At 47.2% G+C, this 26,666-nt stretch overlaps 2 protein-coding genes across 2 annotated transcripts; one reads left to right on the forward strand and one right to left on the reverse strand.

The window, feature by feature from the left end:
* Window positions 1-1,897: 1,897 nt before the first annotated feature.
* LOC135394963 (hsc70-interacting protein-like) lies at window positions 1,898-26,643 on the reverse strand. The gene is made up of 12 exons (XM_064626081.1): window positions 26,509-26,643; window positions 24,861-24,986; window positions 24,744-24,795; window positions 24,544-24,634; window positions 24,406-24,476; window positions 23,241-23,307; window positions 23,013-23,097; window positions 21,630-21,740; window positions 21,435-21,537; window positions 3,559-3,675; window positions 2,660-2,824; window positions 1,898-2,471 (listed from the first exon to the last, which is right to left on the reverse strand). Exons 2-12 carry the CDS (start codon window positions 24,977-24,979, stop codon window positions 2,328-2,330), a joined length of 1,125 nt encoding a protein of 374 aa, XP_064482151.1. The 5' UTR covers window positions 24,980-24,986; window positions 26,509-26,643; the 3' UTR covers window positions 1,898-2,327.
* Window positions 8,716-19,443, forward strand: LOC135394958 (uncharacterized). The gene is made up of 8 exons (XM_064626068.1): window positions 8,716-9,077; window positions 12,869-12,901; window positions 12,996-13,194; window positions 13,597-13,729; window positions 15,674-17,153; window positions 17,212-17,328; window positions 17,418-17,590; window positions 17,653-19,443. The coding sequence occupies exons 1-8, from the start codon at window positions 8,924-8,926 to the stop codon at window positions 18,508-18,510; spliced, it is 3,147 nt and encodes a 1,048-aa protein (XP_064482138.1). The 5' UTR covers window positions 8,716-8,923; the 3' UTR covers window positions 18,511-19,443.
* Window positions 26,644-26,666: the final 23 nt, after the last annotated feature.

Raw genomic sequence — 26,666 nt, forward strand, 5'->3', positions numbered from 1 at the left:
CTCTTCCGCGAGCCGGAATTCGTTTTAGCGAAACCGGTTGCGTTCGATATATTGGAAATGTGTGAAAGATGAAGTATGCCTGGTCTCTCGCAACCACCACGACGAAGTTATGATAATCAACTTTCTATACGGCTTAAAGAAGTATAAAAACACAATGAAAGAGAGAGAGCTAGAAGATAACGAAAGGAGAGTTAGGTAGCAAGCCAGCTGGTGGCGTCTCGGGTTTTCAAGTCACAGAGCTAGAAGGTCCTGGTGTATACACGGCTTCTATCCTTTACATAATTTTTACAATAAAGCCATGAGAGCTACCTAAATGCGGTTTTCACAGGTGTGTTATGCGGCCACATTCTGTGGGAAAGAGCATGTAACTGCACAACGACTAATTACGTAAAATGCATTAATTAACTTATAAGATGTGTTCGAGGAAATGCGAGATACCAGAATTGGAGCAATCCATTATTTAAATCAGTCCTTTCTTTTTTTAAATACCCCGAACAGCACGTACTTTGAGATATGAATTTCCTAATTTTGCTACGCAAATGAGCCGAAACTAAAACCACGCTCATTTCAAGCGCAAAAGAGAGGGAAAGGGAGTTCGCGTCGGAGGGTCACGTGCTTTCCAGCGATCGAGGTGATCTGTTAGCCAGAGACACTGCTCTTCGGCCCCGATAAGCCGAAGCGATATCGCTTCTGCGTACGAGAAGCGGGCAGTTCTGGATGCGCCTCATTTGCATACTAGGGTTTGGCTATTTATATTTCAAAGTACGTGCTCGATTCAGGATTTGAATCCCTCTTTCAAAGATTATGGATCCAAATAATTGCATCCAATTCTGCGTTCTCGCATTTTCGCGAAAACATATAAAAAGTTAATGAATTTTAGGTGAGTAGTCGCCCAGTAGTTACATGCTGTTTCCCACGCAGGATGTCCGCCTGGCCGCGTAATTCGCCCACAAAAACGACATCAGTTCTGCTCTCAGCTTTAAAAAAACAAAAATCTGTAAATGATTTAAAAACAAACAAACATCTTGTATATTCGCACAAAACGTATGAGGGCAACGCGCAAAAGTGTTTTCAATAGGGAGTTTTAGGACACCGTGATCGCCCTCCGATTCCTTTTCCGCATCGCTATCAGCCAATCGGCTAGTGCTACGCTGATAGCTGATTGGCTGATAGCGTTACGGAAAATGAATCGGAGGGCGATTACGGTGTCCTAAAACTCCCTATTATCGCGGGTCCCCATACGTGACCCAATATCGAGGCGCGTGCTTTTTTTTTTCCCCCTGCATTTCCATTTTGCACCGCCCGTCCCGCGTTTCGATTGGTCGCACTCGCAAGCAGACTATTCTCGGCAGCCAATAAAAAGCGCCGACGAACTTCGCACTTGACTTGTACAGCTTGGTACTGGCATATTTCGACATCCGAGCGGCTCCCTGCCAGCTATTAGCAATAGATCGAATAAGAAACGGTTGCCCGGCATTATTCTATCCATCTATCCGTATGTGTTCCTGCTCTTGTTTGCTGTCAGGGTGTTGCTCCAATGGAGAAATGATGCCACACTCCAGTGTGCACGGAATCACGCATGCTTTGTGCATTCTTGTAAAACCGATTTCCCCAGGAAATCTGCATTTCCCAAAGGAAACAATTTGTGTGACGGTTCCTTAAGGTAGTGTGTTCATAAGAGGTGTTTGAAGAATATTTGTTCCAAACGCCTTCCATGCTCCTCTAAGCAAACAATTTTCGACCAGCGTTCACATCCTTTTCGTCGTACAGGGTACCGCGGCGTTACAGCCTTCCCCCGAGATAAACAGGGAGAGAAAACTATGTTCCATCCAAGATCGTACACCCTTTAACCTCACGGGCTTATGCCAGAAAAGTTTCGAGACATTGCACGAAAACAGCACGTTAATACGTCTTTATTGTAGTAAACTTCTGCTATGGCTCGCAGCTGGTTACCTGTTCCAATTAACTTAGACCACAGAGACGCATGCATTCCGCTGGCAGCCTTACACTCTGCACACAGTTCTGTTAAGGTTATCTCCAGTCTTAGTTTCCATACACTTCGGGGTGGGGGCAGAATACTACTACCAAAACGGCACAACATATCGCTACGTGGCACTCGCCATACAAACTGACTTCAAGGTTATCTCACTGCCACAGCATTATGGAATGGAACGCTTTTAATTTCCGTAACCAGACGCTGCCGCGTGTTTCGTGTGACACAAACAAACAAACAAACGAAAAAAAAAATCAAAATATGCGAGAGGGAAATGCCCTAAGACGACGAAATCCAAAAATTGATTTCAGACACACGCGCAACAGGCAGCGCCTCACAGTGGTGGTGCCTGTGGGCCACCGCCCATTTTCCTAGCCATTTTAGCCATGATGTTCTTGATTTTCGGGTTGGACTGGTACTTTGCAAGGTTGGCAGGGTTCTGGCTGATGTCCTGGAAGGCCGCGGCTACTTCCGGATCCTGCAAAGTAATTCAAATTCCATAATTCATAATTCGAAAACCCTCAGCAACAATCGGCAGAAGTGAATGTACGAATAAAAAACGTGAAACGACGGCAGCTGATACGAAGAAAGCGAGCGCCATCGGCAGGGACCTCCGAATGACCGGTAGAGGTTTGGCCAACGTACTGGAGCCGGTATCGGACTCACCTGGAAGGCAGCCATAATTTCGGGGTCCTGCAAGACATCGCCGAGTCCTCCCATTCCACCCATTCCGCCCATGCCTCCCATCCCGCCGGGGGGAAAACCAGGTCCGCCGGGGGGGAAGCCAGGGAATCCACCAGGAATACCAGATTCTTCCTGTTCCTTCTGCCTCTGTATTTAAAAGGAAAGCAAATAGGTTTTGTTAGCAGTCAATAATGTCAGCAGAAACTCCTGTTCTATTCTGCCGGGAGCTGGGTAGAATCAATTTTCAGAATAATTGAACCTCTGTATGCAATAAGTCGACTTATCCCCTGTTTACTATTTTTGCTGCAATGACATCTACATACCAGTATGTACCTGCCAAAGAAAATTTAGGACCCTATTGCAATTTATTGGCCCGCCACAGCAGGGTAAGGAACGGGAAATGCATGCGTGTCAATGGGACGGACAATCAGATCAGGCCCCTTTCCTCGGTTTGGGATTTTTTCGACTTATCCCCTTATTGCATACAGAGGTTCAATTGGAGTGTGCTTTCATTTGGACTTTCATTGTCTCACTAGGTTTCTTCCAAACCTGTACACTATAGTACCAAGCTTCCTTTTTGATCCTCACAGGAGATCAATAAAGCCTGCCAGACCTCTGCCCATAATTATGAAAAACAGTCTCACAGTACAAGACTAACTCTTGCGTAACAATTTTCAAGCGGATTTGACAGTATAATTTTTGGGAGAGTACCTAATGCTGTTGCCTTATGCACAAGCTATTCAACAGTGCATATAGAGTCTCTGTCGCCACTGGGAAAACTACACAGCAACAGCACGACTTTTTGCATCGTTTTGGATACGAAACATTGCCTATGCACAAACTCTGGGACCCAGACGAAAAAGGAACAAAAGTTTTTGTACCTGGTATTCCCTTTCCCTTTCTTCCTTTGCCTTCCTAATCCGCTCCTCCCGCGCCTTCAGTTCCTTCTCCTCCCGTTTCCTCTCCCACTTCCTCTTGTGTTCCTGGAGCTTCTTTGCCTAAGCAAGAGAGAAAGAAAAGAAAATTAATAGAAGACGCCAAGGTGAAAGTTTCTATTCTGGTGCCAAATGACGTGAATTGTGACCTCCACAAAAAGCTGCCGTGGACTCTAGTACAACCTACGTCACATACATTAGTATGCAACAATAAAGTTAGAAGAGAAAACTGTATAATTTGATTGAATGGAGCAACAAAAGTTAAAAGCCGAGTGCGTACAAAACATTCCGTCTACGTGCAGTGACACTGCACAGGTACTGCAAGCACGTAGAGTGGTTGAGAAGGAATTTCAAACTCTAACTGTTTCGTGTTTCGTTCATATGGTCAATACATAAAGCCATACTTCTATCCAGAGCATGCTGTTTTTGCAATAACATGTACAAAAAGTGAGTTTTCCAAAGCTCGAGAGGCCAGCTCGCGTGTTGTAGTGGTTAGCGTGATTGCCTTCCACGCCGAGACTTGGATGTGATGCGGATTCAAATTCCGGCACCGGATGTGCTGTCCGGTGTTTTCCAGCACTTTCCAGACTAATGTCGGCACAGTTCCCCATGAAGTCGGCCCAGAACGCACGACTAGCCACTCCTTCCCACTGTCCTCTCCCCATCTGTGCGTGTCTGTACGCCACAGTTGCTTCGCGGCGCTAACGCAGAATTTTAGCAGAAAGCGCGCGCGACGCCAAACGTGAATTTTCCTGCGGAGGTGCAGCGAGTTACCATGGAAACCGGTATGTCTCGCATCTTTCCACGAAGAGGCTCCTGCGTCCTTGTCTCTGAGGGAAAGAGTGAGGGCGCCTCTCTCTCGCAGTGCAGACCTCTGAACGCGTGATCGAACAACAACAAAGAGCTTTATTTGACTTTGGAGAGTGGGGAGGTTCATCACGCGTGACCGCATCAGCGTAGAACTTCGCTTTTTTGATTAGGGATACAAATCCCGGCACCCTCAACATGATTCCTCCTAAAAGTTGGAGAATCGTCTCACAGCCACTTGAAAACATGTGCGTAAGGCATGAATGTGTGGGACTTTAGCAGAAATTCCGGGGGAAAATAGAAAGTTCGTAACTGAATAAGTCATATAATATAATAAATATATATACAACAACCAAACATCAACGCGACGCTGCAACCTATGTGTGTCAGACTGAAGAGTGATATTAAACGGTAGGAGCAACTCATTTATTTACACACGGTAACAAGTCTTTCGTGCACGAGACTGCACTTCTTCAGGTTACAAAAATATGAACATGGTACAGGAACATATATACAGTTGACGGGGAAGTTTTGGTATGAGAGGGTAACAGGGCGATGGAAAGGATGCAAATACAGGTAAAAATGAAAAGAACAAATACAAACGAAGGGGTATCAGAAGCGCAACATAACGCGAGTCCAAACACGAAAGGCTTGTTACCGTGTGTCAATAAATAAGTTGCTCCTACCGTTTAATATCACTCTTTGATCTACTCATCGCTGGCAATTTGACATCGCCTATTTTTCTGCCTTCGTATCTTCTTGTGTCAGACTGGTCAGAAAGGACTTCCTTTATCCGCGTATCTACTACATTCTCCCCCGCTACAGAAGCCTCCTCATGTTATCAGCCCGATATGCACATGAACAACAGGTGAAACCCCAACAACAACAAGTACAACAAACAACAAACAACAACAAACAAGGTTAGTAGAAACTAATAATTGGGTGTTTACGTCGCGAGACAACTGAGATCATGAGCGACACCACAGCGGTCGGTCTGTGGATTGCTTTTGCCCACCTGAGTGTTCTTTAACGTGCGATGAAAGCTCATCACACGGCACCCCGTATTTAACTTCCCTCGCGGAAGACGGCGTGTCTAAGCAACTTGTACTCTGCCACCAAGTTGCTGGCGTCCTCGGCCGGGTTCGAACCCGCGATCTCGGGATCAGAAGGCGAACACGCTACCGACTGAGCCACCGAGGCCGGTTAGTAGAAACCCCGCTATAAATATCCCCCGATTAAAATAGTACCACGAAACAAAGGCGACAATCCAACTTGCCGGCCAATTATTTATGAAAGCCTTTTCGAGCAGCAGGAGGAGGAACATTCCGGCCGTGAACCAACCGTCATCGTCCCATGCAGACCCATATTAGGGCCTGGGGCCCAGCCAAAAGGCGCAAAATCAAAGGAGTCTCCACGCCACGATGATTCTAAATTTATAAGAGGGGAGAGGGGTGACGAGGAGAGGTGCAGTGCAAAGCCGTCGTCACACCCGTTCCTCCCTAACCCAGGGAGAGAAAAAACGTGTGACCCAGACGTTGTCGTGGAAAAGTCGTTGTGACGTCATCAAGGAATGCCAGTGTCGTGCGGAATTTACGAGAAGCGCAAAACCTCGCGAATCACTGAGAAAAAAGAAAGAAAAAAAATTCTGGGACAGCTGTGAAGTGAACAGTCGGGACTAAAAAAAAAAATGCCGACACACGTCTTCCTAGGATGTACAGAGCCATTCTGCAAATTATTTCAAAGAAACTCGAAGCTATTTATAATGTAATTTTGCGGCGCTTTCGCTCTTCTGACATCAATGTCAGCAGCCACCGTTCTTTTTTTGTTTTTGTTTTTTTTGCTCTGCGAAGCGCTTGAGCTCGGACTGTCCCTTTAAAGTTGAAGACTGCTCGTAATTCCAGAGATCCTCGTTTTTTGCTAAATCTCCGTTCCCTCACTGACCTTTGCTCAGAACGTGAACTGAATCCGCACGATAAAAGCCAAGTTCTTGCGCGAAACAGAAAACGAAACCGACGTTTTCCGTTTCGCCACACTGCTGACGTCACAGGTGACGACGAAGTGCAGCACGTGATTTTCTGCAGGTGCACGCACGCTCATTCGTTACCTTAATTTCCAAGAACGGCAGTCGACATAAAAAATAAAAAATTAAAAAAAAACCCGGTGCCGGCTGTGCTGTCCTGTGGTTTTCCTCAGACGCTTTCAGACATATGTAGGCACAGTTCCCTTAGAAGTCGGCCCAGGACGCATATTCCCCCAGGGCGCCAGCCGCGACGTTGCCCACCTTTGTGAGGCCGAAAACGACGATCACTTTTACCAGCACCAGCACCACCACCGACTGTAGGGAATCCAACGCACTCCTCTCTGATGGCTGATGTGCTAGCATTACACTGTACGGCGACATCGAGCTCTTGTCAACACGCAGCTCTACTGGTATTCTTTTTTACGACCCGGAAACAGTACCGTACTCTATTATAGCGAAACGCTGCGTATTTCCACGAGATAACGGCAATATATATATATATATATATATATATATAGGTATTCACTAAAGATCAGAAGTGGAGACGGTGCTTCTACAGGATAAGGAATAAAAGGGGGACTTTATTAAAAACTAAGAGGGGGTATTCGACGTTTCGACAGCAGCGCTGTCTTCAACAGGAAGTTCAGGAACTGTTGAAGACAGCGCTGCTGTCGAAACGTCGAATACCCCCTCTTAGTTTTTAATAAAGTCCCCCTTTTATTCCTTATCCTGTAGAAGCACCGTCTCCACTTCTGATCTTTATTGAATACCTTTATTTTTCGTGGTCAACCGCATTCGTTTATTTCAACTTATATATATATATATATATAAATGTACACGTGATAACAATATCTCCGGACTACGAGTTCAATACCAAACGCGTGAGAAACCCACACGACGACCAAGGAAACAGTTTTTCCGTTTGGCCATTGGCGTCAGAAGATACAAGTTAAAGAGCGAGATACACTCAAAAACATACGAACAAGCTAAAACAGGGAAACACGCGGGGATATTCGAAGATTTATTTTTCGAACGAGACCATTTCCGAAAGGAAGCCAAGAAGGGGCCGCGTCTGGATAAACAAACAGTTTAACGTCAAAGTATACAACACGTGGACAGCAGTGGCGTTCAACAACGAAGCTCTTCAAGCGAGACAAGACATGCGTTCTTCAGAGACGTACCCAAAGCCTTCGGGATGTGTCCGACTGCGCGCAAAGCATGATGGTACTACATATAGGCCTATACTGTACCAAAGTCAGATCACAAGAGATTGTCCCAGACGGAGCAGAGTTAACAAGACGACTGCTAATGAAGTTTACGATAAGGTGTGAGGGCACCGCGATTAGAACCGGAACCTCCTAAATCTCCGGGTTCGTAAGCTAACCGATTGCACAATACCGCAGAAGACGGTGCCTTCAGGGGACGTACGCTGTGGAGAGCAGTTGCCTTTCTGTTTCTGCCTTGTCGGTGTCATGCTTCTTACGGTGGTTGGCCTGCGGATTAATTTTGCCGCCTGAGGGATCCCTAACGTGCTCCGAAAGCTCAGCGCACGGCACACATTATATTTAACGTCCCCTGCGGCCTGCAACGTGTCTATGCTACCTGTGCCCTACCAACACGTTGCATACTCCGCCGTGTTCGAACCCGCAACCTTAGGATCAGTAGCCCCACCGGCTGATCCAGGGAGGTCTGTGGACCAGGGCTTTCACGAACGCCGAGGAAATTACTCAGTGCCCTCCTCTGTGGCTTTACGAACGAGCAGTGTTGAGGACGGTAGCGTCTGATCGAAACACTGCCGAAGCTACTGAAGACGCCACCGAGGAACTTCCCCAACGTTCGTGCAAGCGCCAAATTGAAATGCTCTCACTCCCTTCGTGCACAGACAAGGGAAGCAGCAAAGATGTTGCGATGGGGCATGCCGTTCCCCAAAATTACGTTGACCTGTTCCTTCCAAAGCGCTCCAGCCTCACAAATTCGACATCCATGTGAACATACCGGAGGAACAAATTTAACAATACTCGCTTCGTGCACCGTCAATCTCGAAAGCGAGGTTCACGAACTTCGGCTACGCCCCACCGACCCTCTCAGAGCAACCATTAACCTTTAGCACATCCGCACGACAAAGAGAAGAGCGACAGGTATTCGAAGCCAGCGCGAGGAAACGAACAAGCTGTGCACACCTGAGCCGCGGACGCAGAGAAAAAAAGGAAGGCCCGGGGCCAGACAAAAAGCTGGCAGCGGACCAAGGCCTCCTCCCCCCTAAGTTTAGCCCGTGCACTACTCGCTCCCTGACGAAAACAGCCTTCGTGGCCCGCAGTGTCCTCTTTCAATGCTCGCATCTCAGTGCCGGCAGCGATAGCCAGGGGATCGACGGCACCGGGCGGACGAACAAGAAGAGTGTGGTGCTGTGTTGGAGTAGTCCCTCGTCCGTAGAGTGTCCGTCGTTCAGCTGGAGTTTGGGGAAGGGGTCCACGGTCCAGAAGCATGGGTGCCAGGCGGCCGTCGGCGGCCATACTCCATCACCGGAGGAGTTCTGCTCATCCGCCGGGAAAGGATGAAGCCGCTGGCCAACTGGATTTGCGGGGCGTGATAATCATGGCAGCCACGCTAGGAGTCATAGGATTCTTCTGGGTTAGCGGTAAGGGTCTTGCTGCACTGTAATCGCGAGAGAGTATTGAGCCACGTGACTCGGTGGCTGCGTGTCGTTGAGTTTCGGGGAACGGGAGCTGCGCGTAGAGAACTTGAGGAAAGATGCCGCGAGAGAACCACCGGTTTGGGGACAAGGGCACCAGGTCGAGAGCGTGGGAAGATCGGTGTCCATCGATGAGAGCCGCGAATAACATTGGCGTTGAATTCAGCCAATAGAAGAATGGAAGAGGGTTGCAGGGCGGAAATTGAAGGTCGTGTCCTTGATGAACTCGAAGTGCTGAATTCTCTCGCAAACAGTGTTTTAAGAAAATTAACAGCGTGTTGCTGCTGATGCCAGAGCTCACGTTCACCTGGTGGCCCAATCAAATGTTTTCGAAGAGGTCGCGGTACTGAAGCCGGAAGCAAGGTCCCTCCCACAACCTTGGTAGCGCGACAGACATACATGGACACAATATTTTCTTGTCTTCCCTCGGGTTATACACTCTAAACATCGGACTGACTGCATTAGACAGTGTATGTCTCGTTGCTTCTTTCTTCTTCTTAATGTCTAGAGAATTGCACCGCATAGTGTTTGAACGCCATATCAAATATCCAGACGCACGTCCGCTTGAAAGCGAGCACAGAACCACTGCGATGAGCAACTGGTTATGATAGGACAACCTTGAGATAGGAATCACCAGTTATGGATGACCCATCGGCTGAAAATCTCGCTAACACAGCAGGCAATACCAACAGGTCTTCCGCAAGATGTGCAGGCGACTTAAACCTGCTGTGCTGATAAATATTAACGTCTTAAGGGCTTTGTCCAAGTGAACCCGAAACTGAAAACAGCGATAGGCGGTATCTGAACGAATGGAGCACCATCTCAAATGACAGAAAAGGGGCGCAGACGCAGTAAAACATGGCGAGGAGCGAGTGAGCGAGGTGATACCAGAGGCTGTGGCTGCTGGACTGTACTAAGGTGCCGGTGCAGGATATTGCAGGGTGTGAAGCTCTACTAATACCAAAAATGCAAGGGCTGAAGGCTAGCCACGGACAGTAGTATACTAAAGTAGACGAAACGTGTGACGTCACCAAATGACACTCTGCGAGTTGTCTTGGCTTCGCAGTATCTTGTTTCGCCCAAGGCATTTCATAGCGTAGTAATGTCACGCGGTCGGACGTGACTTAGACATTTACTTTCATTTCCGGTAGTTTATCTGCTGACTACAACCGCTCACGGTGATATGATACACTTGTATTCGTTTGCAGACAGCAAGCGATGCCAGAGATATGAAATGCAGGCGATTTGTACCCTTGCGCGGAAAAATTTAAACCTGCAATACACAGCATTTCGATTGCTCTTCAACGCAAGCGACACAGCAACATACCAACTAACACAAGCATTAGTCACAGCACAAGAGCGCTGTACGCCCGCCGGTGGACTACTATCTGTCCATTCAGGGATTTTTTCAGACACCGCATGACACATCCACCCAAACACCTCCACAAAGATATTACAACTCCACCCAAATTATTCGGGTACAGTTGCCAGCGGATACAAGTGCATTACCTCTTCCCGAATTCCAACACTACTCTGAGGGGAAGATCACGCGGGAATCTCTCCTGCGTCCCACTGCCTCTGATGCCGTGCAGGAGTGACGTCTACAGGTCGTAGTACAGCACCCTTATCACCCATTAGATATCAAAGATTGCGAATCCTGGTGTCCTGTACGGAGGCCCCACGTAGGAACCAGGTGCTGTTAAAGAGGCGACCCTCAAAAAGCCGGCCGAAAGACCTCAATTCTATAATTAGCCTCGCCGAAAATACTGTGCCAAGCACTTGTTCCTGGCGACCAAATGATTCTGTCACAGCGCCGGTATTCAGACCGGAAAATATCCCGCCCGGCGGTATGTGGGACCCTCCTTTTAAAGGGGCGCTCCAGACGAACCCACTGCACTGTGGAGAGGGAAGCACGAGCCAGAGATGCTTGCCTGCGATTAAAACATTGGATCGACCCTATACGAAAGGACGCTGGTGGCCGACGGCAACTGGGATACAAAACGCGAACTCGTGCGAGAACCGTCTAAAAGTACGAGGCAGTACAAAATCAAAAACGACAACTGCTCTTCTTGACTTTTGTAACTAGAACAGGGTATGCCAGTGCTCAGCAGCGGCATATTTAATAAGGAGGCGGCCGCAAGTCCAAGAGGACCCGAGGTGGCAACAAGAGCACAGAAACAAGAAAACTACGCTCTGACCGCTAGCGCCGTGTGCATTCATGACGGCGTATGCTTTGTCATAATGCTTGAATCCACCGCGCAAAAAATATTTCAATTAATACCGCAGTTCCAGGCTGACGTACGTGTTTGAGTCGTCCATATTTGTAGCCTGGTTCGGCAAATTCTCTTCGTTTACTTCAATTAAATTCGCAGCCGATAAATGACAACTGGATTTTACAGCAAGCACTTTCGCCGCTGACAGTACTGCTGACTGACTGATTGTTCTGCTAAGTAATCCAATACACCCATTAGAAACAAAATTTGCCGATTACTACATTTTATAATCTCTCGAAACAGTTTTAAATATAGTTAAGATGTGGACGGGCTGTACTGACAAGTTGGCAAGACATTCTTGCTAAAACCGTTAAAACTCCCCAATGCCGGGGAACACGTAAAAAGGACAACACGACCCAGTGCAGTGTCGTCTTGTTTACGCGTTTCCCGGCACTGGGGGGTTTTAATGGTTTCAGCAGTCAGCAGTCATCGTTATCTTGTGATAACGACACACTCTTGTGACAACCGCAGAGGTGCTGCGGTCAATGGTTTATCCAGAATCCTAAGCACGGAGGGGTGTTGGAAAAAAATGTGTGCGTGTGTGTGTAGTTACGTCATTACAGCTTAACAGATCATTACCGACATGTGTCTAAAGCTGAAATCGCAAGGGCACCCCCTGTAGGTGAAAAGGTTAGGGGGTGTAGGAGGGGGGAGGGGGACTGGATAAATCACTGACTGTGGTTCATGTCAGCCCCTTTCTATTGCCTGAAAACGTCTTTTCTTTTCTGGGGATGCGGCAGTAGTTCTCTCAAGCAACATACAGCGTCTGTTGGTCACTGCAACTGTTCTGTAGTAGCGTCCACCCCGCACTCGGCGTCCTATACGTTTCGTTGCGTGCCCAGCGTTTCAGTGCGTTCCACAACGTGAAGGAAAACATCACGCAAAATATAGAGGCGAGGATTGCAAGCATCGTGTGTACGGCGTGATTCGGCCGCATGCAGATAGCAAAACGTAACCTCTCATTTCAAATACTGTATCTATACTAAAGTCCAAAAGTGCTGCTCACCGGCCTCGGTGGCTCAGTCGGTAGCGTGTTCGCCTACTGATCCCGAGATCGCGGGTTCGAACCCGGCCGAGGACGCCAGCAACTTGGTGGCAGGGTACAAGTTGCTTAGACACGCCGTCTTCCGCGAGGGACGTTAAATACGGGGAGCCGTGTGATGAGCTTTCATCGCACGTTAAAGAACCCTCAGGTGGGCAAAAGCAATCCACAGACCGACCGCTGTGGCGTCGCTCATGATCTCAGTTGTCTCGCGACGTAAACACCCAATTATTATTATTATATTAAAAGTGCTGCCTGTATAGACTGCCTTTTATTCGCAGACCTCTGTATCAACAATTATTTGAAAATTTCATCGCGTATTATAGAAGGAAACACGTGCAAAAACAGCATATCAAACGCAGAAGCGTTTTCCGCCGCTTTCTCCTGTCACAGATTGAAGGTGTCCCACGTTCATTTTTCAGAATTCATGCCAACGGACGGTGACGTCATCACAGGTGAGACAAGATTCGCCCCTATTACCCAACTAACAACAAAAACAAACCAAAGGGGAACGGCGGCAGACAAGTGACCGTACTGTACTCCTTGCAGAACACACGCCGTACCGTTTGCTCGTAGAAGACAGGCCTCGCGGAGCAAAGGCGACCAGGGAACCCCCGAAACCGGTGCTGCTGACCCTGGAGAGCTGCGCGCAGCTCGTCAACGAAGCCCTCAAGGAATACGTCGAACGACGTGCAGACGATCGAGTCGAAACTACGACCTACCACCGGGCAGAGGAAAATCGACCAAGGTAACACCAGTTCCCGTACCACGAACCTTCGAGATTACAGCGACCGTGTCGTTTTGCACCCAGAGCCACCATTTGGGGGCTAGGCCCTGTTTATTGCTTATTGGATTCCTGTAATACCTTGTACTCAAGTGTACGATAAGAATTTAGAACAAGCATTGCATGTTCCACGGGATACGTTCTTGCGAAGCTTCTTGATCTGTCTGCTACGCTTTCTAGCAGACGACGTGCCGTTGCTGTCGTCTGCTACGGCAGCGTGGCCGCTTCTGACGTTCAAATTCAAATTTCAAGTATGCAATCATGACGGACCGGCCTCGGTGGATGAATTGGTAGCGTGTTATCAATTATCAATCATTATGGAGATACCGCCCCTGAATATGACTTGCAGAACTTTGTTTCTTTCAGCAAGCGAAATCCTCCAGCCAAAGCAGTTCACGTTGAACCCGAAGAGCCACGACAATTCGAAGATGAAACCAGTCAAGACGAACAGCCAGCAAAGGCAGCCGAAGAGAGCGCTACCACCGTTGAAAGTGACGAGGTAAAGGCCAAGCCCGCAAAGGCGGCAAAGAAAGTCACCACCAAGAAGGCCAAGAAGGGCCCGGGGTGCCCGTGAACACGCTGCGGACACACTAACTTCCTCAACGCGAGCCCCACATCCCCGTCAGTCCCCTTTACCACGACCACCACAAAGTAGTGTCACGCGTGTAGTTCACTAAGGCCACTAGCTAGCCACGACACAGGGCCAAGGGTTCCGCGTTTTCCGCTACGTATTCAAGCATCTGGACACCAGCACTTTTCCGTATCAAGCAGTACAGGTCATTTTTCTGAGCTCCTTCTTAGGCATGGAAGTGAACCAGAGCTTCACCCATGACCCTGTCCTGGTCAGCATTGCGGGTATCACTTAGACGTGGAAACCGCGCAAGACTTCCATGTCCCTGGAGGATCAGGGGCCATGTAACGACTGTAGAGCAAAATTCTTCGTGTTGAACGATTGGAGTGTTTGTGTGTTTTTATGTGCAGTAGCAGCACAAAAATTACACCTTCGGGTACGCCAAAGAGTTGGCCGTTCAGGGAAACTGAAAACGCGGAACCCTAGTTGTAGCTTCACCACACACATCATGGCAAAGGACATCCATCCGTGGGCCGGCTTCGAATCCGAGAACCACAGCTCACCGTTCACACCTCACCACCACCGCCCTGTGATACGTAACGCCTGGTGCCCTGGCCGAGGGAGAGTTTCGCGAACATAAGACATACAACACTCACTGTAAGTGCGGAGGCCGAGAGAACACTTCCTTTCTTCTTTCCCTGCCAGGGTCACAACAACCCTTATATGAGAAACACATCTCGTGTAAAAAAAGATGAGAACGTGTCGAAAATAAACGAAAGCTCGTTCGGTCTCAAAGTGAAGTCATCAGTCTTTTTTTTTTAGGTGTCCACGAACCAGGGATCGAAGTTGTAGTGTAGCAGGAAAGAAGGAGAACATTGATGTTGGCAAGTGTCACAGATTGAAATGTATCGGATTTTTAGTGCTGGGAGTTAGAAACATAGATTTGGCAAATGCTGCTCCTGACAAGATTTCAGATACGTTTTAGGAAGCACTGTTTTCATCTAAGTTGTCATTGACAATGGCAAATATGAAGGAATAGTTGTCAACCTTTGAATATGCACTGCCTCTGAATATGTTCGATCACCAACTGTTTTGAAAGCAGTCGAAAAGTGGAACATACAGCAATTAGTATGTAAAGGCACATTGAAGCACTTCTGGTCAGAAGCCGCCGATATTTCCAAGAGAGATTATTCTACTGGGCCCTGTAGAACAGTCCCTGTTCGAAATATAGGCAGCACCGGATTTGAGGCTTTGCATTTCGTTTGGAAGCAGAATAGCTTGTTGTGGTCACAGTCATGTGGTCAGGCACCGATGGTGCCAGCAGAGTACTGGTCGTCGGGATGCCTCAGTGCACGTTCCCCCGAATTTAGAATGGGTCAAAGCCTTTCTGAAGGAGGATCACTTAAAGACTTTGCTTCTATCCTTGGTTACAAAATGACACGTACATGCTCAAACGGGCACGACGGTAGACTTTCATGATAGCCTAGCTCTGGGCTTTCATTCACACTGCCCTAGGAAAACGAGAGAGCGCCAGTAAATCCCCCTGATTTTGTTGGGAAAACGGGGAATCGTGTACCCTGTAGGATTTCAGTGCCCGTTCTGGTGTTACCATTTTCCTAGAGCAGTGATTTTCAACTCTGGTACCAATGGCCCATTGCTAGTCTCTCCACAAATCTCCACCATGATCATCACTATCCATGTCATCTTCACAGGACTTTTTTTTTTTTACTTAACTGCAACAGCTGTTTTTTCTTTATAACCTGCTACGTCACGCGCACAATATGATCTCTCCTACGAGGCCCAGCGGTTGAGAAGCACTGCTCTAGACAGCATTGTTGGCAAAGCTAACCGAAGCCCCCCTGACAACCACAGGAAACTGAAGACGTCACTGGAGACAGTGGTGAAGCTGAAGAAGATGAGGAGACTAAAGAAGCAGTAGAAGAGGCAAGCGAAGAAGAGTCAGAAGCAGAGGCAGGTGAAAAAGAGGAAGAAGCAGAAGGAGAATCTGATGTTGAGGAGGTGCTCAGGGCTGAAGAGGAAGAGGAAGGAGAATCTGATGTTGAGGAGGTGCTCGGGGCTGAAGAGGAGGATGAAGAATCTGATGCCCTGGAGGTGTCAGGGGGTGAAGAGGAGGAAGAAGGAGAATCTGACCTCGCGGAGGTGTCAGGGGGCGAAGAGGAAGAGGGTGAAGTAGAGGAGGGTGAGGAAGAAGAGGGTGAGGAAGAAGAGGGTGAAGTAGATGAGGGTGAGGAAGAAGAGGGTGAAGAAGAAGAACCTGACGTTGAGGTGTTGGGGGGTGAAAAGGAGGGGGAAGGAGAATCTGACGTTGAGGAGGGGTCAGAGGGTGAAGAGGAAGAGGCAGACGAAGTAGAAGAGGATCAAGAGGCAGTTAAGGAAGATGAAGCAGAGAGCGAAGAGGAGGGCACTACAAGAGTGAGAAGGGATGTGGGAAGAGAAAAATATGTCGAGGAAGAAGAGAGCGAGGAAGGGGAAGCTGCTGAGAGTGAACACGAAGTTGATGAAAGGGTAGGTGAAAGCGATGAGGAGACAGAAGGCATGGGAGCTGAGGGAAGCGAGGAGGAAGGTGAAGTTGAAGAAGCAGATGAAGGTGAAGATGAAGGAGCAAGTGAAGAGGAAGAAAGAGAGGAAAGTGATGAGGAACCAGGTGAGGAAGCAATAGGGGAAGAGGAACTAGAGCTGGTGAAGACAGAGCAGGAGAGAGATGAACTGGATGAATCCGAGGCAGAACCGGAAGGGACAAGAGTTGGGAGTGAAGGCGCGGAGGAAAGTGAAGAGGAGGAACAGGGAGTAGAGGAAGATGAAGAAGAGGAAGAAGATGAAGAGGCAACTGAAGGTGAGCATGCAGAGGAGAGTGAAGGTGAGGAGGACGAAATGGGAGAAATAAAGGAGACAGATGAAGCAAGCGAGGCTGAAGAAAGTGAGGAAGAAGAGGATCACGAGGAGGTTGAAGAAAAAATAGAAGAGGGCAAAGCGGAAGGTGAAACTGAGGTAACGGACCAAGAAGAGCAAGAAAGAGAGGATGCTGCTGTACTAGAAATGTCAGAGAAAGAAGAGGAACTAGGGAAGGTGGACGAAGATGCTGACATTGCTGCAGAGGAAGAAGAGGAGGAAGAAGAGGAGGAGGAGCCAGAGATCTTGCCTTCAGGTCAACGTTCACGGAAGCATATTGGTGCTATCCTCGGCTACAAGGACATAGGTACTGAGGGAGACAAAGAGGAAGATCGCCTCATCCAAGAGATCCTGAAGGATCTAAAGAAGCTATCCATCAATGCCATACAGCCCATGGAGAACTTGTACAAGTTCAAGGATATCAGTACACGTCTGCTAGGAGGTAAAGCTGTGAAGGCATCAATGAACATCTCATTCTACGGTCCTTTATCCATTTACAGATGCAGAGATCTTCAACAAGCCTCTTGTACTGTTCCTCGGACCATGGAGCAGTGGAAAGAGCACCATTATCAACTACCTCCTTGGCACAGAGTACACTAAGGCTGGGTTGAAGACAGGTACGTTACTAACAAGTATAATTTTACCAACAGTTTACTGTGGTGTGCGATAACTGAAGCCTAACAGTAGTGCATCAATCTATTTAAAGGTCCACAACCAACAGACGTTGATTTCACAATTATTCACTACACCGAAAAACTGCAGAGAGTCAGCGGCACCGAAATGGCAGCGCACTGGGCCTTCTCAGGCGTGCAGAAGTTTGGTCAGCGATTCCTCGATCATTTCAAGGGGATTGGCATGCCACATCCATTACTGCAAAAGGTACTGAGACATTACCCCTTGATGACAGCATTTCACTAACAAATTCAACCTGCGCCCTCCAGGTTACGATCGTCGACACCCCGGGCATCCTGGAGAAACGCCGCGTGGCCTACCCGCTCAACGACGTCTTCCAGTGGTTCATTGACCGTGCCGATGCCATCTACTTCGTCTTCGACCCGAGCAAGCTCGAAATAGGCGAAGAGACGACGGCTCTCCTCGACCAGATCAAGGGTCGCGAATCGCAGACGCGCTTTTTGCTGAACAAGGCCGACTTCGTTCAGCCCCACGACATCATGAGGGTTACGGGCCAGCTCCTGTGGAACGTGTCGCCGCTTCTCGGCAGCACGGAGGCCCCCATCATCTACACGGTCTCTCTCACTTCGCGGCCGTTCCACAAAGGCACTCCCGCGAGATTCTTCCTGGAGCAGGAACGAGCCTTCCTGGAACACCTCCGGGAGATCATGGACGAGAGGGTGGAGAACACGATATCCTTCGCCCGCAGGCACGCCGTCCGCGTTCGCAACCACGCCAAGCTGGTCGACTGCTACCTCAGCACGTTCTACAAGCAGAAGGGCATCTTTGGCAGCAAGAAGAAAGTGGCCGAACAGATCACGAAGGAGCCCCAGAAGTACCACATTTTCGAAGGGCTCAGCAAGCTGACCAACGTGAGCCGGTACGACCTGCCCGACCCGCAGCTGTACTACAAGTTCTTCAAGCTCAACACCCTGTACGAGTTCAAGCAACTTTCCGAGACGTGCAGTTACTTTAAAGGGTGCCCGCTCGACAAGCTGGACATGGCTATCGCGTACGACCTGCCGCAACTGCTCGGAAAGTACAACGAGAAGACTAAGATCAGGCGAGACCACGACGGTGTGCCAAGCGACGAATCGCCGGTGCCGACGTCGGAAGAAAGGAGTTGATGTCGTTTCCCAGCCTACGACATTGCCTTTTGAGGGAAGACGATTGCCAAAAAGAAAAAAAAAAGAAAGGATACACAGAGCTGGAAGTTTCTGAGGAATGGATGTTACTTCACCGTGCTCAAGAAAAGAGGGGTGGAAAAATTCGGTCGTTTTGTAACAAAGTGTTGTCAGTTAACCAAGCATTAAATAAAAGGAATGCAACGTCAACCTCTCAGCTCAAGGGCATCCAATCGGGAAAGGAAGACATTCCAGTGAATGCACCAAGTATTGCGGCGCTTTTCTGGCTTCCGTCGTTAACTGACAACACTTGGAAAATGAAAGCTGTGCCTAGAAAGGTAGAAAGACTATCCCGTTGCACCAAGTCCTCGCTTTGCTTTTTTCGTGAACAAAAGGAAGTCCCTCGGGAAGATTCCTCGAAGGTTCCTCGAAGGTCCAGGACGTTCCTCAGGAGACTCAGAGTGACATGGGTCTGTTCCGTCGGGAACCAATAATCTGCGGAAGTTCCTTCGTTTGGGAGTTGTAATGTTGCTCAACCATGACTACCAGCCAGCACCGGTGACAGAAGATTTTGATGAACGACAGTTTTTGTTTGTTTGTTTGTTTGTTTTTCATAGTCAGTACAAGTGAGAGCAATGATATTTCGATGATACAGACTTTTTTCGAGCTCAGTCACACGACACACGCATTTGCATCATGCTTTGAACCTTTTCAGTGCTGTTCTTTAAAAAGCACACACTACTTTTTTTTTACTATGTTTTACGCAACTTAGCATTAGTTTTTCACAACATGCAGACTTCAGTGAGGTAGGTCAGACACAACGCTAATGTAAACGCTAGCAAGAACACCTTTCCCACCACCAAGACTGAGTGTGCCCTGGCCCATGTGCTCTTAGTATGTGATAGACAAAATAAATTGTTCCCATGTTTTTCAACACCTTTCTTGTCGTCTTCCTCTTTCTGTGCAAAGCATGATGAGACAATGCATAGCATGCAACAACAGTAAAGAAATTTATGCGCCGCATAAAGCTACACAGCCAAAGAAAATGTCAGTTGCAAACGACGGCAACAACAATAATCCATAATGTATTAGGACTCTCATTATGCTAGCGTATATATGCATCTATTTCTTACTCCTTTGTTACTCAAAAATTAACAAACTTGTAAAACACATGTATGGGCCCAATAACTTTGATTCTGCACTTTTCTTCTTATTACCATTTGACGCGGCTGTTTTTTACTGTACGTCTACCATATCAAGGTCTTGCAGTTTGTGCTTGACCGAAAGCCAAAAGATTTTGGCAGTAAGTGAATGTCATTTTCACATAGTGTCATTACACGGTGGTGGAATTGCTTTTCATAGCAGCTTTTGTTGCAGGAAAAATGCAGTTTGGCAGCAGGTTTCGCCATTTTTAGAGCAGAGCATGCAGAGCCCTAGTTCTGTCGCGAAGAGGAGAATAACGGTGGTTGTTTTGCCGGCACCATCCTGGAGTGGTACATAGACGTCCTGACAGGATCCATGCAGAGGACTACCACCTCTACAAGTATATAATGCTATTAGAAGCCAATTTCGCCTGCCCTAAAACAGAAGCCTGGAGCCCTTCAGGTGTCAACTCGGACATTGCGGCTTCTGTGTTGGCAGCGATCCCTATGCTTTTTTTCCAGTTTATGTCTACGGGCCTCAATGGCACACTGGACTTGTCGCAGTAAACTTCTGCACACACACACGAAAAAAAAAAAAAAAAACTATGCAGGATCATTTTTACGAGGTTTTCCATTTGGGAGAAAAGCATGTGCAGCAGAAGCTCAGCGCCGGAACAGAGTCGGGAATCACACAAAAAATCCAGCAGAATTGCGCTGAAGAAGCGCCTTGGCCATTAACTTCTTGTCATTCAAGGACTGTCTCAGATGATTGTATAGCACACCCGATAGAGACCTCCTGCCAGGCAGTGGTCTATGCCTGGAAACTGCTGTGGTTTCAGCACTGGTTTCAGCGCCAGAAACTGCTGGATCAAGAGCCGGACCAAGCGTCAGCCAGCGCGAAGTCACGTGGCGAAGAAAGACGATTTGAAGTGCACCAATTGCATTCTGACTGGACTTCAAACGCTCACTCTGTTGACGCCGAGCTCTTGAAGCAGTGACAACAATTGAGAGCTTCCACATGGCCAGACACAACAAGTCCACGGCCTAAAGAATTATACGCCTTATGGAAAGAGCAAGAGGACTGGAATGCAGTTGTTCTTTGAGTCTAAGACAGGTATGACGTCCTCAAAAATGACAGCAAAGAAAAAAAAAAAAAGGTAGGAAAACAGACAAAACGAAGCACCGCCTTGTAGCGGTGTCCTCACTGAAGGTTAGTTTACTTCAGCCCTCAAACTTTCATATTATTATATCGAGTTTCAATGAGACTAGCAAATGGGAATGTAGTTTAGATCATCGGGCTACAAGCGGGCCCCAGCCTAGCTGCTAGTGTCGGCGTCACCCAGGCAATTGTGGTGGCAAACAATGTGATGGTGCTTTGTCCATATTTTGCCAACCTGAGGGAGGTTAAATGTGTTGAACTCTCAGCACACAGAACCCAGTACTTAATGCTCCTTGTAGATGACGATGCAGTTATGAGACTTGTACTAAGCTATGAAGTCGCTCGTATCTCGTAGTTGATCGTATCGTATGGCACATAGAGCAGTGTTGGAGTGTTCAATTAGCCAATTCTATAGCAATAAAGGTTACTAAATTGCAGACATGCTTCACATGTCTCAGCTATGTATGCAGAGTTTCGAAACAATCGGCGCGTAGTTTGTTCGTAATAGACCGAACAGGTCAAAACTGACGAGAAGACAACGGGTACAGTTGTACTAAGCATATTCATTCACACAGCAAAAGGCAGCGACCCCTTGGAAGCGTAAAAGGTAAAAGAGAAACACTTACATTGGGTGTGACTTCCTTTAGCCACTCGTTGGCTTCGTCCGTGTAGTCCAACTTGCAAGCCGTAGCCAAGTCGTGAGCCGCTTCCTCCCAATTTCCGAGAAGCCTGCAGGAGAGCGCAGCGGCAACCCGTGTGAGAAAGGACAGCTACGAAAAATGATAACGATAACTTGAACTACGTAATGCTGGATGGCGTACCTATTGGCTCGACCTCGAATCTTGTAGGCCAACGCCTGGTCAGGGTTGAGCTCAAGGGCCTTGTTGGCATCACGTATGGCAGCATTGGGCTTTTGTAACTTCAACAGCACGCTGAAAAAGGACAACGTACAATACTAGTAACCAGAGTTCGAGGTAACTTGTTACTGTAGCTAAGTTCTTTTTTTTGGTAACTGGTAACTTAACTCGGTACTTCTGCGCCGAGGTAACTTTCAGAGGAACTCGTTCCTCTTTCAGGTAACTTTGCCAAAGTAACTTAAACTAAGTTCCAAGTTACTTTTAATTCGCTTTTCGCTCACGTCCACATATTTTCTTGCTTTCTCTCAGGTTCTTCCACGGCATTTTATGCCGCCGAACGTGATATTCAATCAATGACAGTGTTCTATTCAGGAAGTAAGAACCGCTGTCATTGAAATGAAGCTGAGCCACCGTGCACCCACGTGGAGTAAGATGCAAAGCGTTCGAACTGTTGGACATAAAAACGAAAACTATCTAAGCATGTTGCACTCCTCCGCAGGCAACACAAGGTTTAACTCAACTGCTCACGCGCGCTGCACCTGTGTAGTGCTATTTTGTGTCCTAAGTAACTTGGAAGTAACTCGTTCTTTTTCTTCAAGTAACTCCGTAACTGCGAGTTACATTCCAGGATGAAGAACTTCGTTATTAACTTGGTTACATTTTTCACACGGCAACTTAACTTGTAACAAGTTCTGACGGGCAACTTCTCGATCTATGCTACTAACTGCCTGCTAAGTAAGGTTGTTATTCTAGGCGTGCCCACCAGGCAGCACCTCCGCGGCTACCTTTGGAGTCACCTGAAGGTTTCAAAAACAATCGTGAAGGGTTTCCATTGTTCACCAGGTTGTTTACCGACAAGCTCATGAAAAATAAATGTCGTAATGGACGTTAGTGTGCAAAATGCTACATAGCTGTAACGTGAAGCAAGAGAAGAGCGCAGTGAACGCGTTAAGTAGGCGCCCCTTTTGGCACACTCAAACAGGGAGTACGAGCAGGGCCATATGTTTCGGGGTTTAAACCTGTTTTTACCCCCCGATTTGCATCGGCATCACCTAAGGTAAAACCCGAAGAAGCCCGAAAATTTACTTGCCAAAGTGTATTGGAGAACGCTGAGCACCGCACATTCAACAATGGCTGCTCCACATCGTGTTCATGTAAAGTTCGTGAAGAACTGATCGTTTATTTTCCACTGTTGCTTCCGCTATCATATTACCGTATTTACGGCTCCTGAAGTAGTACTACTCAATTTTACTCTACTACTACTCAAACGGATGATTGAGTTTTCATGCATGCAGGACCCAAAACATCGAGTACCAAATTACTAGACTGCAAGGAAGGGGGGCTTACTTTGCACGTTTGGCAAACAGTACTGCCGACGTGGGGTTCTTGAGGATTGCTTCTGTCCAGACCTTGACTGATTCTTCCAACTTGCCTGTTGCAACAACAGTAGGCCTCAACATGCTGAAGCACGCGTCTACATTGTCATCATCGCAGTAACACTTGTTCCGCAATAATGCGGGTCCTGGTTTCAATAACGAAGTTGTGTCGGACACTTGGACGCAATTTAACGCTTACCGTCGTTCTGCAATTCCATGGCCTGCGCCCTTTTCTCGCTGCTCTCATCCATCATTTCTTCCGTGACCTGACAAGGTTATGCTGGTTGAGTTAGTTGTTCAGCGAGAGTCGTTGGAAGCAAGTGGTAACTCGTTACTGTAACTAAGTTCCTTTTTGTGGTAGCTTGTAACTTAACTCGTTACTTTTGCGCCGTGGTAACTTTCAGAGAAACTAGTTTCTTTTTCAGGTAGCCTTGCCAAAGTAACTTAAGCTAAGTTCCAAGTTACTTTTAATTCGTTTTTTCAGTCACATCCACATATTTTCTTGATTTCCTCGCTTTCTCTCCGGTTCTTTCGTGGCATTTTATGCCACAGAAACGTGATATTCAATCAATGACGGTATTCTATTCAGGAAAATGAAGCTGAACCAATGCGCGCCCACAGGGAGCAAGATGCAAAGCGTTCGAATTGTTGGACACAATCGAAAACCATCTACGCGTGTTGCACTCCTCCGCAGACAACTCAAGGTCGGTGGAACTGAACTGTTCACGTGCGCTGCACCTCTGTGATGCTATTTTGTGTCCGAAGTAACTTTGAAGTAACTCGTTCTCTTTTTTTAAAGTAACTCCGTAACTGCGAGTTACATTTCAGGTTGACGAACTTCGTTATTAACTTAGTTACATTTTTCACACGGTAACTTAACTCGTAACGAGTTCTTTTTTTAAAGTAACTCCGTAACTGCGAGTTACATTTCAGGTTGATGAACTTCGTTATTAACTTAGTTACACGGTAACTTATCTCGTAAAGAGTTCTTTTTGACGGGTAACTTCTCGATCTATGCATCTGAAAGCCTTTTACCCCAGAGTATATTTAACTGCCACACTTGACTGTGAGATGGCACACGCGTTTTATTTACATTCCCTCATTTTAAAACCCCCATTTACACCTCGAACATTAAAAGTTCCATTACATTCCAAACGTACATTCCATTACCCCCCCAATTTCCCATTCCCCAAACATATTTCCATTACCCCCATACATTTAAAACCCCCATTTACACCTCGAACATTAAAAGTTCCATTACATTCCAAATATTAAAAAGCTTTGTGTTCTTGGACACCTCTTGTGAAACACAAGGAACAAAAAGTGCTTTACTAGTTGAACTTTGAACACTTTGCGCAACTCACTTCGACACTGCTATCGCCACATTCCAAAGGCTCGTCGTCGTCCGGCTCCACGCAACCAGACCTGTCCAGCTCTGGAACGTTACGTCCAGCAAGTCAGCCGAGCAATCCGTCAAACAAACAGTACGGCTACACACTCACCGACTTCACTTTCTTCACTCTCAGGAGTCTCGATTTCAACGTCCTCGGGCGTCGTGGCCTCCTCCTCTTCTTCCTCCGTCTTTGGCTCCTCCTAGGATAAGCGCGGACGGAAATGTTTATTTATTTATTTATTTACGATACCGTTAGCCCTTGTAAAAAGGGCCGACATGGCAGCTGTCGGGGGTACGTTGCTAGCTCACCGGTGTCATCGGATGGGCGTGCTGCGGAGGCGGAGGTATCGTGGCGCCGAGGCTGAGGAAAAAGGGAGAAATGAGTCAACGCCGCGAGCGGATGAGACGGGGTCTCACGTCACGTACCTTTCCAGGTACACCTTGAAGAACGACAGTTCCGGCTTGTGCAATATCTCTGGATTCTGTTTGCAAAGGTCAACGAAGGCCTTCAATTCCATCAGCTGTTCCTTCTCTGTTGCAACCATCGTGTCGCTGTCTCAAAAGAAAAATTAAAAAAATTTAAAAAATAAAAAAAATCTGACTTTAATAGTGACGAGATCGACTGATCTTTCGTGGTTCTGTAAGGTATCTGGAGGCTACATCCACAATGTAGTTAATCCGCGCGGAAGTGATATTGGAAGCGCTCGAGGTGCCAAGCACTTCCTTTTGTTGAATTTTTCTTTCGTTAAACTCTTCATTTAAGCACATTTCAAATCGTGCACTTTGTTTGCAGTACTGTGAACTGTGGTTTAAGCAATTTCTTCTGGTAGTTTCCCATCAAGTACCCAAATCGTAGTGCAAAAGAAAAACTTGAAAAAATAATGACAAATAATTTGCATTTTCTTTACAATATTAAAGCATGGGATATATCTAAGGGCAGCGGAGGAAGTCCTCGAAAATGATCTGTTGGTTTCTCTAGCTCTCATTTGCAATCATGGCTTATTAGTTCATATTGTAATCAAAGACCAGCATGACAACACTGTCCACTGGGTAAGTGGATAAATCGAGAAATAATAGTTCGCATTAGCATTTTGCCAGTGTGCTTGTAAATGATTCGATGTTTTTCACTTCATATTCGAGAGTCAGCGGTAAACAGTGCAGGCTTTTGAACTCGCCACCGGCAAAAACGCTCGCTAAAGTTTTCTGAAAATAACAATCAACACCTAATTGCTGGTGGAAATCTCGAGCAATATAAACCAAATTTGCAATACTTATGAGTACTCTGCCTTATACCTTGCACTTTAGGTACATTTGTAGTATGGTACTTTGTACAACACTTGAAGTACGAAAGCAAGGAACTTGGTACTTTAAGTACAAATTTGAGATACCTTGCCCATCATTGATCCATCTTTATCAACACGCGGACAACCTTTCTTGACAAGACTCGTTTCTCAGCTGCTCTACAGCAACCAAGTGTTCGTCACAATTCAAATCCGACCGCGCTACTTCCCCGATCGTGATTTTGTGCAAAACAGTTGCATAAGAAATCAAACCACAGGTGTGTTAGGCGCTAGAATGGGACATCAATTGCAACATCAGGGCTTCAGCTACACAGAAACGACGTATGTATATAGCATAGCACCCAAGACGGGAATAATACTGATGAATATCCTGATACAGTCCACGCACGGCTCGCCGTGATTTGCAGCAAAAAGCCAGCTATCTGCAGATTTCGTTGACAACCTGCCGTAGCACTGCACGTCGAACACGTTAGTACCGATACTAGCGCTAGATTCCACGACAAAGGAACCCTCAAAAGCAAACCGAGCACATCGAGTACGGTGTAATTAAATTAACCAGGAAGAACGAATTCGAACGGAGTTTAGAAACGACGCCACGCGTGGTTCGAAAGGATCCGCCAGTGCCCCCCCGAGCCCGAAATTCCACACAGAAGCTGTATTTAATGCCACAAATGGATCAAAGTGATGCACAACAGCGAAAGCAAACACTTCTCGACTAAATATAATCAACGTTTGCGATATAAAAGCAGCACAGATGAGCACAGGCAACTCACGTGTGGCCGAGGAAGATTCCAGACAACCAACCACACAGCGAATTCAACACGGGCGCCCTCAAGGTTTCGCAGGTTCAAAATGTGGCTGAGCCGATCGAAGTAAACAAACTTTCAAAATTTTTGTTTTTTGTGTGCGCGATAAAGACTCGTCCGCCGAC

The sequence above is a fragment of the Ornithodoros turicata genome, chromosome 5 (genome assembly GCF_037126465.1).
Source record: "Ornithodoros turicata isolate Travis chromosome 5, ASM3712646v1, whole genome shotgun sequence".
Lineage (NCBI taxonomy): Eukaryota > Metazoa > Arthropoda > Arachnida > Ixodida > Argasidae > Ornithodoros > Ornithodoros turicata.

Bases quoted from the DNA above. Each gene is read 5' to 3' on its own strand.
- LOC135394963 (XM_064626081.1), bottom strand. From the start codon at position 24,979: ATGGTTGCAACAGAGAAGGAACAGCTGATGGAATTGAAGGCCTTCGTT. The intron at 24,796-24,860 runs GTACGTGACGTG...CTTTTTCCTCAG, and splicing joins TTCAAGGTGTACCTGGAAAG to CCTCGGCGCCACGATACCTC. The intron at 21,741-23,012 runs GTAAGCCCCCCT...GTCCTTTTTCAG, and splicing joins CTGTTTGCCAAACGTGCAAA to CGTGCTGTTGAAGTTACAAA.
- LOC135394958 (XM_064626068.1), top strand. From the start codon at position 8,924: ATGGGTGCCAGGCGGCCGTCGGCGGCCATACTCCATCACCGGAGGAGT. The intron at 12,902-12,995 runs GTGAGACAAGAT...TACTCCTTGCAG, and splicing joins GGACGGTGACGTCATCACAG to AACACACGCCGTACCGTTTG. The intron at 17,591-17,652 runs GTACTGAGACAT...TGCGCCCTCCAG, and splicing joins CACATCCATTACTGCAAAAG to GTTACGATCGTCGACACCCC.